This window comes from Pipistrellus hanaki (assembly GCF_964339955.1).
Source record: "Pipistrellus hanaki genome assembly, chromosome: 9".
In the NCBI taxonomy this organism is placed as follows: Eukaryota; Metazoa; Chordata; class Mammalia; order Chiroptera; family Vespertilionidae; genus Pipistrellus; species Pipistrellus hanaki.
The window spans coordinates 7,565,734-7,578,254 of record NC_140511.1 but is presented as its reverse complement, the minus strand read 5'-3'; the positions used below and the strand labels follow the sequence as shown (position 1 = coordinate 7,578,254).

The 12,521-nt window shown below is 60.8% G+C and overlaps 2 protein-coding genes across 2 annotated transcripts; one reads left to right on the top strand and one right to left on the bottom strand.

Moving 5' to 3' along the window:
* Window positions 1-164: 164 nt before the first annotated feature.
* NHERF4 (NHERF family PDZ scaffold protein 4) lies at window positions 165-4,758 on the top strand (the record flags this gene model as incomplete). Its single annotated transcript, XM_084894101.1, has 9 exons — window positions 165-384; window positions 606-820; window positions 948-1,113; window positions 1,231-1,367; window positions 1,499-1,703; window positions 1,850-2,046; window positions 2,199-2,393; window positions 2,577-2,746; window positions 2,964-4,758. 9 exons carry the CDS (start codon window positions 165-167, stop codon window positions 2,974-2,976), a joined length of 1,518 nt encoding a protein of 505 aa, XP_084750227.1. The 3' UTR covers window positions 2,977-4,758.
* Window positions 4,759-5,492: 734 nt separating this feature from the next.
* Window positions 5,493-11,978, bottom strand: DRC12 (dynein regulatory complex subunit 12 homolog; the record flags this gene model as incomplete). The annotated part of the gene is made up of 6 exons (XM_084894019.1): window positions 5,493-5,860; window positions 6,075-6,205; window positions 8,961-9,053; window positions 9,591-9,710; window positions 10,728-10,793; window positions 11,936-11,978. The coding sequence occupies 6 exons, from the start codon at window positions 11,976-11,978 to the stop codon at window positions 5,732-5,734; spliced, it is 582 nt and encodes a 193-aa protein (XP_084750145.1). The 3' UTR covers window positions 5,493-5,731.
* Between the last annotated feature and the right edge of the window lie 543 nt (window positions 11,979-12,521).

Below are 12,521 nucleotides of genomic sequence, written 5' to 3'. Positions count from 1 at the left end.
CCTTCCCGGTCCACACCCTGTGCCGGCCCCGACGGCTCGGGCTGCTGTGCCCTGCCCTGGGGGAGGGGAGGGAGGGGCGGCAAAGCCCCTTGGAGCAGAATGGAGGGTCAGGTTCTGGGTTTGGGGTCCCCCCAGCCCGTTCAGTGAGCGCGGAGGGGTGAGGGATGCGCCTCTCCCCTCCCGCTTCCGCCCAGCAGGTCTCCAGGAGGCGGCTCCCCTCACCCTGTAAGTGGTGCCCAGGGCGGGCGGGGGCGGGGAGGGGGCCCCCAGCTGGCAGGGGCATCTCCAGTGGCCTGGGGTCTCCTTGCAGGAAGTTTGAGTTTAACCCAAAGCTGGGCATTGATAATCCTGTCCTGTCCCTGGCGGAAGACCATGGCCCCTCTGGTAACCCTCTCGCCGCCCCGGCAGCCGCCCCCTCCCTGGAGGTGTCCGCAGGCCCCCGTCCCTGACCGCTCCCCCGGACAGTGGCCTCGGTTGGGAGTGACCACGGGGATGGGAGGAGGCCACCCTGCCCAGCGCCCAGTGGTGCCCTCCCAGGGGGCAGCGTCCGCCGGGCACCAGGCGGCTAGCACCAGGCACATCCCTCCCCCGTCTCTGCTGCCCAGACGCCTGGCTCTGCCCGGAGCGGCCCCGCTTCTGTCTGCTGAGCAAGGAGGAGGGCGGGAGCTTCGGCTTCCAGCTCCGGCAGGAGGCGGGCGGGGCCGGCCCCGCGGTGTGCGGGGTGGAGCCCGGCGCCCCGGCCCAGCGGCAGGGTCTGCGGGAAGGAGACCGGATCCTGGCGGTGAACGACCAGGCGGTGGCGCACGAGGCGTTGGAGGTGGTGAGGCCGCAGCCCGCCCCCGGGGAGGGTGCCGGGTCCGGCCGTGGGAGGCGTGCGGAGGGCTGGCTCCGGTGGAGCGCAGGTGCCGGGCGGGCGCGCCGGCGCTCCACCGCCGCCCTCTGTGCAGGTGGCGCGCTGCATCCGGGCCAGCGGCCCGCGGGTGCTGCTGGCGGTGGCGGCGGCGCCGGCGCGCGACCCGGCCCTTCTCTGCGCCCCCCTCGGCCCCGGGGTCCGGCCCCGGCTGTGCCACGTCGTGAGAGACGAGGGTGGCTTTGGCTTCAGTGTCACCCACGGTGAGCTCCGAGGCTCGGGTGGGGGAGCGGTCGGGGTCTCAGCCCCGCCCTGGGCAGCCAGACTCACTAGCTTTTATTTATTTATTTATTTTTTGGCGGGGGGTGGGGGGCTTCCAGAACATCCAGGTTCTTTCTGGCTGGTGCTGAGCCCCGGAGGGGCCGCTGAGCGGGCAGGCGTGCCCCCGGGGGCCCGGCTGCTGGAGGTGAACGGGCTCAGCGTGGAGCAGCTCACGCACAGCCAGCTCCGCAGGAGGGTAGGCAGCGCCCGTCCTCCGTCCCGCGGCCCCGACCCCCTGTCTCCCCTGGCATTCCCACCCCCCTTCCCTTTCCGGGGTGTGCCCTCCCCGCCCCGGTGCCCCGGTTCTGAGCCCGCCGGGTCCCGCAGCTGCGGCGGAGCGGCGCGCAGGTGACGCTGCTGGTGGCGGCGCCGGAGGTGGAGGAGCAGTGCCGCCGGCTGGGGGTGCCCCTGGCCGCGCCGCTGGCCGAGGGCTGGGCCCTGCCCGCCGGGCCCCGCCGGCTGCACCTGCAGAAAGGGCCCCGGGGCTTCGGGTTCTTGCTCCGGGAGGAGAAGGGCCTCGGCGGTCGCCTCGGTGAGTGGGAGCCCGGGGTCCGGGGGGCGCAGTGTCTGTGCGCACCTACCTCTCAGGGGGTCCCAGGCTGCGCCCCGCCCTGACCTCTGGGGGGCCGCCCGTCCCCGCGTGCCCGGCGGACCGGGAGGAACCGCGTGTCTGTCCAGGGCAGTTCCTGTGGGAGGTGGACCCGGGGCTGCCGGCCGACCAGGCTGGGATGCGGGCCGGGGACCGGCTGCTGGCCGTGGCCGGGGAGAGCGTGGAGGGGCTGGGCCACGCGGAGACGGTGTCCAGGATCCGAGCCCAGGGCTCCCGCGTGGCTCTCACCGTCGTGGACCCTGAGGCGGACCGCTTCTTCCGAATGGTGCGCGGGCGGTGGGGGGAGGGGGCCGGGGCGGCGAGGGGGGGGGCGGCGGGGGAGGCCGGGGGGCCGGGGCGGCGGGGGGGGGGGGGGGGCAGGCGGGGCGGGGCCGGGGGCGGGCGGGCGGAGGCGGCAGGCCTGTGCTCCGCCCGCAGGTGCGCCTGTCCCCTCTCCTCTTCCTGGAGGGTGCGGAGACCGAGGACCCGCCCGGCGAGGACGCAGCCCTGCCTCCCGTCCCGCGTGACTCCCGCCAGGGCTCCCGCCGGTGCAGCTTGTACCCGGGGCCCGGCGGCGGCTACGGCTTCCGCCTCAGCTACCAGGCCGGCGGGCCCCGCCTCTCCATCGCACAGGTGAGGAGCTCCAGGCTGCCCCCGGCGGGGCTCCCTCCGGGGCGCCTCCCTCCCTCCCGGCGGCCTCCCTCCCGGGGGCCGGCCTCCCTCCCTCCCAGCGGCCTCCCTCCCTCCCTCCCTCCCTCCCTCCCTCCCGGCGGCTGCCCCCAGCCCGGCACGCGGCTGAGCTGCGTCCGCCTCCAGGTGACGCCAGGGGGCGCGGCGGCCCGGGCGGGGCTGCAGCCGGGAGACGAGATCCTGGAGGTGAACGGGCGCCCTGTGGACGGAGAGCAGGACGTGGACCGGCTGCACCGGCTGGCCGAGGCCGAGCCCCCTCTGTGCCTGCGGCTGGGGGCCCGGTCTCCGCGGGGCTGGTAGGCATGGGTCCCGGGACCCCGGAGAGGCGGAGGGACTGAGCAGCTGGGGAGGGGCTGAGAGGGGGCAGAGCGGGGGGCAGGGTGGGCATGGACTCCAGGCCATGGCAGGGGCGGGGAGGACCCTGCAGCAGCCCCACCCTGGGCATCCCAGTGCAGCGGGCTCAGGGCCAAGCCCCTCCGTGGTGAGCGGCCGCCTCCCCTCTCTCCCTGCCAGGAGCGGGCTGTAGCCGCGGACCTGCCCGACTGCCCCCCCTCCGCCCGGCAGGCCGCTGCTCCGCTGCCTCCCCTCCAGCAGAGCTGGGGGACCGGAGCTCTGGACGCTGGAAACTGGGGCTCTAGGAGCCGGACAGTCACAGGCTGCCCAGTGCCCCTCCTCCCCAGAGAGGGGGTGGCCGGAGGCCTCAAGTGGGCCCGCGGCCCTCCCCTCCGCCTTCCGAGGAAGCCATGCGGGAGGCTGGACGCCAGCCCAGGAGGAAGCTGCCTGCCTGAGAGGCGGGATTCTGGATTTGTAATCAAAACACACATGTGGTCTTCACCCTGCACAGAGCTCCTACCACCCTTGGCATTTCCCACACAATAAGAGCAATCAAGGGGCCTTTTGTTACTCATAAAATGCTTCTGGCACCGAATTCTGTCAAGGAGGTGACTTCTGGAAGCCTCTAAGGAAGGGGAGGAAATGGTTGCTAGGGGAACCAATGGGGTTGAAACTTTCTCCCTCACCCCACACCCTCCCTGCTGGGCTCTGGAGCGGGGAGCCCCAGTGATGTCACGGCCCGCTGCCCTGAAGCCTCCATGAAAAGCAGCGCACGTGGAGGTGCCGGAGGGGAGGGTCCACAGCGGCATTCCCTGCCCGTGCGCACACCCAGCTCCCCGTCTCTGCCTTCGGCTGTTTCCGAACTGTATCCAGTAATAAACTGGTAATCAGTGAGCAGACTGTCTCCCTGCGTTCTGTGAGCCCCTCTAGCAAATGGTGGGGAGCCTGGGAACCTCCATGCACACACAGCTCGTTGGTCAGAAGCTCTGGCGACCACCTGTGCCTGAGCTGGTGTCTGGAACTGAGCCCTCGCCCTGTGCGTCTCTAGGTAGAGTCAGAGCTGAGTTCAGTGTGGGACTCTGAACTTGGCGTCCACAAAAGAGGTGGAGAATGCCTTACTGGGCCGAAACCGGTGTGGCTCAGAGGTAGAGCGTCGGCCTGCGGACTGAAAGGTCCCAGGTTCGATTCCGGTCAAGGGCATGTACCTTGGTTGCGGGCACATCCTCAGTAGGGGTGTGCAAGAGGCAGCTGATCAATGATTCTCTCTCGTCAATGTTTCTAACTCACTATCCCTCTCTCTTCCTCTCTGTGAAAAATCAATAAAAATATGTTTTAAAAAAAATGCCTTACCGTGGGGAAGCCCTTCCACATTTGGTGACCGGAAGTCGCACTGAACGTGTTTTCAAAGAGAGAAACGCAGACTTTCCCTTGTCGGTGGCCAGTGGGCCATGAGGCCAGCTAGAAGCCATCTGAAGCTGCCCTGGGCAGGACTCCTGGATGGATTGCAAGAGTTCGGAGGCCAGTCACACGGTCCCTCTGAGCGCCCCGCAGGACTGCGGGCTGGGGCCTGACCACTGCTGGCCTATTACAGAATGGCTGCCTGTGTTTGTACGGGTGAGGGTCGGAGGCTATTGTTCGAAGGGACAAAAAGAGCCCCAGGCTCAAGGGGTGGGGAGTCTTTTTCCTGCCCAGGGCCATTTGGATATTTATAAAATCATTCAAGGGCCATACAAAATTATCAATTTAAAAATTTGCCTGCCCATCCCGAAACCGGTTTGGCTCAGTGGGTAGAGCGTTGGTCTGTGGACTGAAGAGTCCCAGGTTCGATTCCAGTCAAGGGCATGTACATTGTTTGCGGGCACATCCCCAAAGTGGGGTGTGCAGGAGGCAGCTGGTGGATGTATCTCTCTCATCTATGTTTCTAATTCTCTATCCCTCTCCCTTCTTCTCTGTGAAAAATCAATAAAATATATATTTTTTAAAATTAGCCTGCCCAGCTGTGCGGCTCAGTGGTTGAGTGAATAAGGAAGTTGGGATTCAATTCCCAGTCAGGGCACATGCCCAGGCTGTGGGCTCAATCCCCAGTGGGGCTTACAGGATGCAGCCGGTCAATGATTCTCTGTCATCATTGATATTTCTATCTCCCTCTCCCTTCCTCTCTGAAATCAACACTATCTAATAAAGAGGGGATATGCTAATTGACCATCACATCCTCACAAAGATGGTGATGCCCACAGCCAATAAGGAGGGAATATGCTAATTGGCTGCCACACCCTCAAAGATGGCAGCGCCCACAGCCACAAGATGGCAGCACCCAGTCCTCTCGGCCCCACCGGAGTGACAGGCCTGCAGCATGGCCAGGTCTGCCCTGCGTGCCTGCCTCCAGAGTTCCCCAGTCCGCTCAGCCCCCCAGCTGCCCAGGACCAGCCTGAGGCACAGGAAGCCTTGGATGGCGGCTGCCCAGCCACCCAGGGCCACCTGAGGCTCAGGTAACCAGGGCCGGCTGAAGCTTGTGCTGCCAGCAGTGGGCATCACCTTCCTCTGATCGCCGAGTTGCCCCCCGCCCCTAAGGGCTCCCGGACAGTGAGAGGGGGCAGGCTGGGCTGAGGGATCCCCCCTTCCAGTACATGAATTTTCATGCAGCAGCCTCTGACATCAATGAAGATATATTTGAAAATAACAATTAGCCTGCTGTATTTGGTCAGACATTTAATTAACTCACGCCTAATGCCTTGGCAGGGCCAGACACCAAGGTTAGGGTCTAGGTTAGGGTCTAAGACCTTGTCAGATTTCTCTCCATCTCTCACACGTCAGGCAGATGGCAGCCCAGAACCAGATGTTTCCATGGGAGGCACTCGTCTTCTCCAGAAGCTTCAGCCCTAGTTCTGCTGACTTCTGCACAAGGCGGCTTTCTTGCTGGCTGCAGAGACCCGGAGACTGCTTGGTCCTCACAGGCCCAGGGGGTTGAGTCCAAACTTCCAGAGCTGCTCCCGGTGCCTGGCGTGGAGTCTCAGCCCCGAGCCGTCCCACGGAGGCTCAAGGGCTCTCAGCTCAGCCAGGAGCCGGTCCAGGCTGCCCTGCAGACACCAATTCTCAGGCTCCAGGAAGGAAGAGGGAGCGTGAGGGTTGCCCAGGTGGGTCTGACGCTTTCCTTGCCAGCGTTTTCTTAAAGTGGTTGGTCTTAGTGGGGGGCACGGGTGCACCTCCTCAAGATGGAGCAGAGCTCCCTGTGGGTCTGCTCTGCCCTGGTCTGTGGTGATGGGGAGCGCTGGGCTCAGAGGGTGCGCTTACATGGAAGATTTCCTCCCACGTGGCCTCCAGGTCTGACACGTGGGTGTGGAGCTGAGCCCGAGCCTGGTCCCGCTCCCTGAGGGCCTGCTCGGCCGCTCCCCGCGCAGCTGCAGTCTCTGCCCGGCGCATCTCTGGGGAGTGGGCAGAGGATGGAAGGGACAGGGTGGTGACGCTCTGCCCTTGGACAGTCTCCCGCGGCCCCCAAAGGGGGGCTTAGAGGGATTCTTCCAGACTCCCCCGGGGTCCGCAGCTTTCCTGAGGCTCCTACAGGGAGTTGAAGTTCTGTTCAGGTGCAGCGGAGAGAGAAGGGCTTGGCACCGGAGGTCTGGTCCCCTCCCTGGCTGTCACTCACTCCTGCCTAGCACTGGGCATGGCTCTCTGAGCTTCAGTTCTTCATCTTTAAAGAGAAAATGTCACACCCTGGCCGGGCTCTCCGTCGGTTGGAGAATTGTCTCGTACACAAAGGGGTTGTGGGTTCAATCCCAGTCAGGGCACCTACCTAGGTTGTGGGTTTGATCCCTGGTCAGGGCACATATGGGAGGCAACTGATGGATGTTTCTAGCTCTCTCCTCTCTAAAAATCAGTAAACATATCCGCAGGTGAGGGTTAAACAAAAGGAGAGAGACACCGTCACCCACTCCATGAGGAGCTCGCCGTGAACAGCGGGTGTGCCAGCATGCGAAGCCCCGGGAGGTGCTCTGTACACACGCTTCCCCTGACATCGGCGCTCGGGCAAAGATTAGGAAGGAATGCAGGGTCTGCCTGGCAGACAGACAGCTCCGGAGCCATCTCCAGCTGAACTGACGCTGTTTTAGGTAAGAAAGCTTGGAAGGCTAAGTGGTAAGAAGCCTTGTATGCCATGCTAACCTATTGCACCTCTATCTGGTAACCAAGAGGGAAGAGAGCAAAAACTCCTGTTTTTAAAATATACTAGTATTTGCTTATTTGGAAGGCTTATTCATTTATTTAGCAAACAGTTCTTTAGAATCCACCACGGTGCAGGAAATGGACTTCTGTGACCATCTATAGCATGGCAGGCTCTTTAAAAAATATGTTTTTATTGATTTCAGAGAGGAAGGGAGAGGGAGAGAGAGATTGAAACATCAATGACCTAGAATCATTGATCAGCAGCCTCCTGCATGCTCCCTACTAGGGATCCAGCCCACAACCCAGGCATGTGACCTTGATTGGAATCAAACCCAGGACCTATGAGGCCGCAGGCTGACACTCTATCCTCTGAGCCACACCAGCCAGGGAAGCAAGTTGGACTTTTGATGGAATTTACTGAACTCCCCAGGGCAGGCAGAGTGCAGGGAGGAGAAGGGGGCAAAGAGCTGTGCCTGTGGGCCCACATGGAAACCCCCCAGGCGCCCGCCTCAGCCAGACAGGCCTCAGCCCAATGTTTTAAATGGCCCAGGGGAGACAGCAAGATCGGGCAATGTATTAGGAAACAGGTGACCAAGTAGTACCCAGCCAATGAGGACCCGGAGGAGGGACTAAATAAGTAGGCTGTGCTCCCTGCCCCACGTGTGTGCCTGGACAGTGGGCAACGGCTCTCGTCAGTGTTATTAAGTCTCATTTTCGCCCCAGCTGGTTTGGCTCAGTGGATAGAGCGTTGGCCTGTGGACTGAAAGGTCCCAGGTTCGATTCTGGTCAAGGGCATGTACGTTGGTTGTCGGCACATCCCCAGTGGGAGGTATGTAAGAGACAACTGATAGATGTTTCTCTCTCATTGATGTTTTCAGCTCTCTATCCTTCTCCCTTCCTCTCTATAAAAATTCAATTATATATATATATATATATATATATATATATATATATATAAAATTATTTTTTTTAAATCTCATTTTCACCCCAGCTGGTTTTGCTCATTGAATAGAGCATCGGCCTATGGTCCGAAGGGTCCTGGGTTCGATTCTGGTCAAGGGCATATGCCTGGGCTGTGGGTTTAATTCCCAGGAGGGGGAAAAAAAGCTGATAGAATAATCTAAACTTAAAAAAAAAAAAAGTCTCATTTCACCATGCTCTGCTTCCCAGTCCAACATTTGAAATTCGGACAGGTGAGCCATTTTCCACAATGGCCTAGGCCAGTGGTCAGCAAATTCATTAGTCCACAGAGCCAAATATCAACAGTACAATGACTGAAATTTCTTTTGAGAGCCAAATTTTTAAAATTTAAACTTCTTCTAAAGCCACTTCTTCAAAATAGACTCGCCCAGGCCGTGGTTTTTGTGGAAGAGCCACACTCAAGGGGCCAAAGAGCCGCATGTGGCTCACGTGCTGTAGTTTGCCGACCACGGGCTTAGGCCTAGGAGATAAGGAAGTACACAAGCCAAAGTCAGCCAGACTGAGGGGCTGTGTTTTGCTTAGGAGAGACATGCAGTGGGGGGAGGGGGAGCTGGGTTTGGAGGGGCCATTGAAAGGGTGAAATGGCGTGAGGGACTTGTCTTCTTTACTTAAGATTTAAAATATATATATATATATATATATATATATATATATATATATATATATATTGATTTCAGAGAGGAAAGGGGAGGAAGAGAGAGAAACATCAACGAGGAGAGAGAATCAGTGATCAGCTGCCTCCTGCAGGCCCCACACTGCGGATTGAATCTGCAACCCTGGCCTGTGCCCAGACCAGGAATTGAACCCTGACCTTGTGGTTCAAAGGTAGACACTCAATCACTGAGCCATGTTGGTCGGGTTTTTGTTTAAAATCTTAAGGTAACTTAAGACCTTTGACATCCTGCACCCTCTGTCGCAGCCCGGAAGGCGGGAGAGTTGTGGGGGAAAGTGATTGAAGAGCAGGGACTGCAGTCTCCGGGAGAAAGACCCTCTAGGCCGCCACTCAGGGGGCCTCTGAGGGAGGCTGGGGGGACCTACCGAGCTGCTCCCGCAGGCCTCTGGCTTCCTCCTCCTGCTGCCCGCTGCGCGTCTCCGCTTCCTCCCGGATGGCCTGGCACCGGCGGCTCATCTCTGTGGGGCAGTGAGCAGCCAGGGTGCGAGGGGGGGGAAAAGGAGGGGGGGAAGAGGAGGGGAGGGGTGTGAACGGCTCATCTCTGTGGGGCAGTGAGCAACCAGGGTGCCAGGGGAGGAGGAGGGGGGAGGAGGGGGGAGGAGGAGGGGAAGGGTGTGAACAGCTCATCTCTGTGGAGCAGTGAGCAGCCAGGGTGCCAGGGGGGGAGGAGGAGGGGAGGGGTGTGAATGGCTCTCTTGGTCCCGTGGGACCAGAGCACATGGCCTGTGGCCCTCGTGGTGCTTCTGGGAAGAACCTGGGAACCAGCACGAAGCAGCCCGGCTCCGTGCAGCTCCGGACGGGGGCAGCTCCCCTGCTCCCTCCCAGGGCACTTTGTAACCACAGGGCGGCCCGGCCCCTCCTCTCCTCCCAGGTCCTGCCCATTGGCTGCGGGGAAGCCCGAGCCCAGGCCTGGCCTCCCTTCCCCTCCCTCTGGCCTCTGGCTGTCCTCTTCCAGCCCCCCCGCCCCCCCCCGCCCCCACTTGGCGATCACATACCTGCATAGAGGGCCTTCCCTTCCCTTCGGGCCTCCTCCAGCTCAGCCTCCAGCCCTTGCAGCCTCTGCCTCAGCCGGTCTTCCGCAGCCGTGGCTCGGCGGGCCTCTCCCCTCCGCAGAGCTGGGAACAGGGCGGAACTCTCAGGACCCACTGCGCCCCACTGCGCCCCCTCCGGGCGCCTGGCAGCGGCTTCCGGCCGGTCTCATTCTCTCTCTTTTTAATGTATTTTATTGAAATGTTTATTTTTTATTTTTATTTTTTTTACAAAGAGGAAGGATAGAGAGTTAGAAACATTGATGAGAAACATCGACCAGCTGCCTCCTGCATACCCCCTATTTGGGATGTGCCCGCAACCAAGGTACATGCCCTTGACGGGAATCGAACCTGGGACTCTTCAGTCTGCAGGCTCTATCCACTGAGCCAAAACTGTTGGGGGGGGGGGGTGTCGAATTCTCATTCTGTCTGCCCACCCCCATCCCCCCAGCCGACAGGCCCTTTGCTGCTAAGAAGCAGACTCCCTTTCTGTTCTGGCTCCTTCCCTCACTGCCCGCCCTTCCTCACAATCCCGCTGTGACTGTCTTTCCCATTAGGGAATGGTGAAGGTCAGCTAAGCCCCCCTCCCCAGGTCCCACCCTCCAAGCCCTTCAGGATAGTGGCTCAGGGCTGAGCATCGACCTGTAAACTAGGAGGTGAGGGTTTGATTCCCTGTCAGGGCACAGGCCTGGTTTCGGGCTTGATCCCTAGTCCGCAGCGTGCAGAAGGCAGCCGATCAGTGATTCTCTCATCACTGATGTTCCTGTCTTTTCCTCTCCCTTCCTCTCGGAGATCAATAAAGTACATTTATTTATTTTTTATTTTTTAAAAATATATTTTATTGATTTTTTTTTTTTAACAGAGAGAAATGGAGAGAGATAGAGAGCCAGAAACGGCATTGAGAGAGAAACATCGACCAGCTGCCTCCTGCACACCCCCTACCAGGGACGTGCCCGCAACCAAGGTACATGCCCTTGACCGGAATCGAACCTGGGACTCTTCAGTCCGCAGACCAACGCTCTACCACTGAGCCAAACCGGCTTTTAAATAAAGTACATTTAAAGAAAAGGATACGAACTCGCCCGCCAGCTCTGTCCTTCTCACCGAGCAGGTCCCGGAGCAGCTCCCTCTCCAGCGCGGCCAGCCTGCCAGCGGGCTCCGCCTGCGCACCTGCCCAGACGGCACAGCCTCAGCTCCCTGGCCCGCCCCCCGCCCGCAGCTCCGGCTCTTCCTGCGGGAGGACCAGGCAGCTTCTACTGGTCCCAGTCCTCCCTGCCCAGCACAGACGGGGATCGAATGCGTAAGGAGGCACAGAGCAGAGAGGGCTCACAGGGGGATGTGGGGGGTGTGTGTGTGTGTGTGTGTGCCAGTGTTCCCATCTTCCCGGCTTCGTGGGACCTGGGTGTGAGGGTATGAAGGGGGAGGGTCAAGAAAGCTCCATTCTGCCGGCGGGGCTCAGAGCCTGAGACTCAACTTATGAACCAGGAGGCCACAGCTGATTCCTGGTCAGGGCACAGGCCCAGGCTGTGGGTTCAATCACCAGTGTGGGTGTTCAGGAGGCAGCCGATGGAGGATTCTCTCTCATCACTGATGTTCCTATCTCCCTCTCCCTTCCTCTCTGAGATCAATAAAAATATTAAAAAAAGAAAGAAAGATAGGAAAGCAAGCTCCATCTGTGGTGCAGAGGGCTGGCTTCTCTCTGGAGCACTGCTGTGTTAACGGAAAAAAAAAACACATTGAAACCTGTAAAGAATTTTGTGAGTTTATTTGAGCCAAACTGTGGACATGAGCCGGCTAGCAGAACCTCAATGGATTGAGAATGGCGGGTCCACCTGTGTTCATTCGTTGCCATCAGAGGAGGGGCACGGGTGGGGACATGAAATCCACTGGTGATAGACTGGAGAGGCGGGAGAAAGCAAAGCGGGAAACCCTGGGATTGGGTAAAAAGTAAAATGATGGACACGTCCTTAGGTGGGTGCAGGGACAATTAACACTCTGTCCTGGCGCCCCAGTGGGTCCGGAAGAAGGGAAGTGACAAGCCACCAGACATCTCACAGTTATGTTATCTTAGAGGCTAAAAGGCAATGGGCCCAGGAAAGTTGATCTTTGTCAGGGAAAATATCAGCCTAGACATGACTACCCACCATAACCTGTTCATTTTCAGACCATCCTTGTGGTGGCTTTAGGTCTGAGTCTGCCAGCGGCCACGCAGGCCGCCCCTGAGCTGTCAGTCAGCACGTGGCCCTCCGTCCCCAGCTGCCTGGTCCCCCTGAGCCTGGAGAAGCCAGGCACCCATCCCCCCACGGACTCACCAGGGCCGGCGCTCTTTCTCTGGGCCCGCGCGCCAGCTTCCATCCTTCCTCTCCTGGTCTTAGGTGGCATCTCCGTGCTGTCCTAGGGGAGGGTGCGGGGCATGAACTTAGACCTGGGCGAGGGGTGCTTTCCTGGTCCCTAGACTGACCCAGGAGGCCCGGGAGAGGGAGCGGTCTAGGCTCCAGATCCGGCTCACTTTTCAGCAGCCGCCGTCCTCGGTCTCCTGGACCCCGGCAAGGCCGTGGGGCGGGCGGCGCTGTCTCTCCTGCACGCCGGGCTCTAGGCAGAAACCGTCCTCTCCATCCTCTGGGACACACAAATCCCAGCCCGGTCCGTCCCCTCCCAGACCTGGCCCTGCCCCGTCCTACCTCCAGGACCGCTGGCCTCCGGGAGCCTCTCCGGGGGCTGGGGGGTGGGGGGGCCGGGGCCCAGCCAGCGGGGCCGGGGGCGGGCCGGGGTCTGGGAGCCAGTCCGGGCGCATGTCCTGGGGGCCGGAGAGCTGGAGGCGGCGTCCGGAGCCGCTGTTGCCAGGCAACTGGGAAACAAGCCCCGGAAGGCGGAGCACCGGCCCGGCTTCCAAGCCCA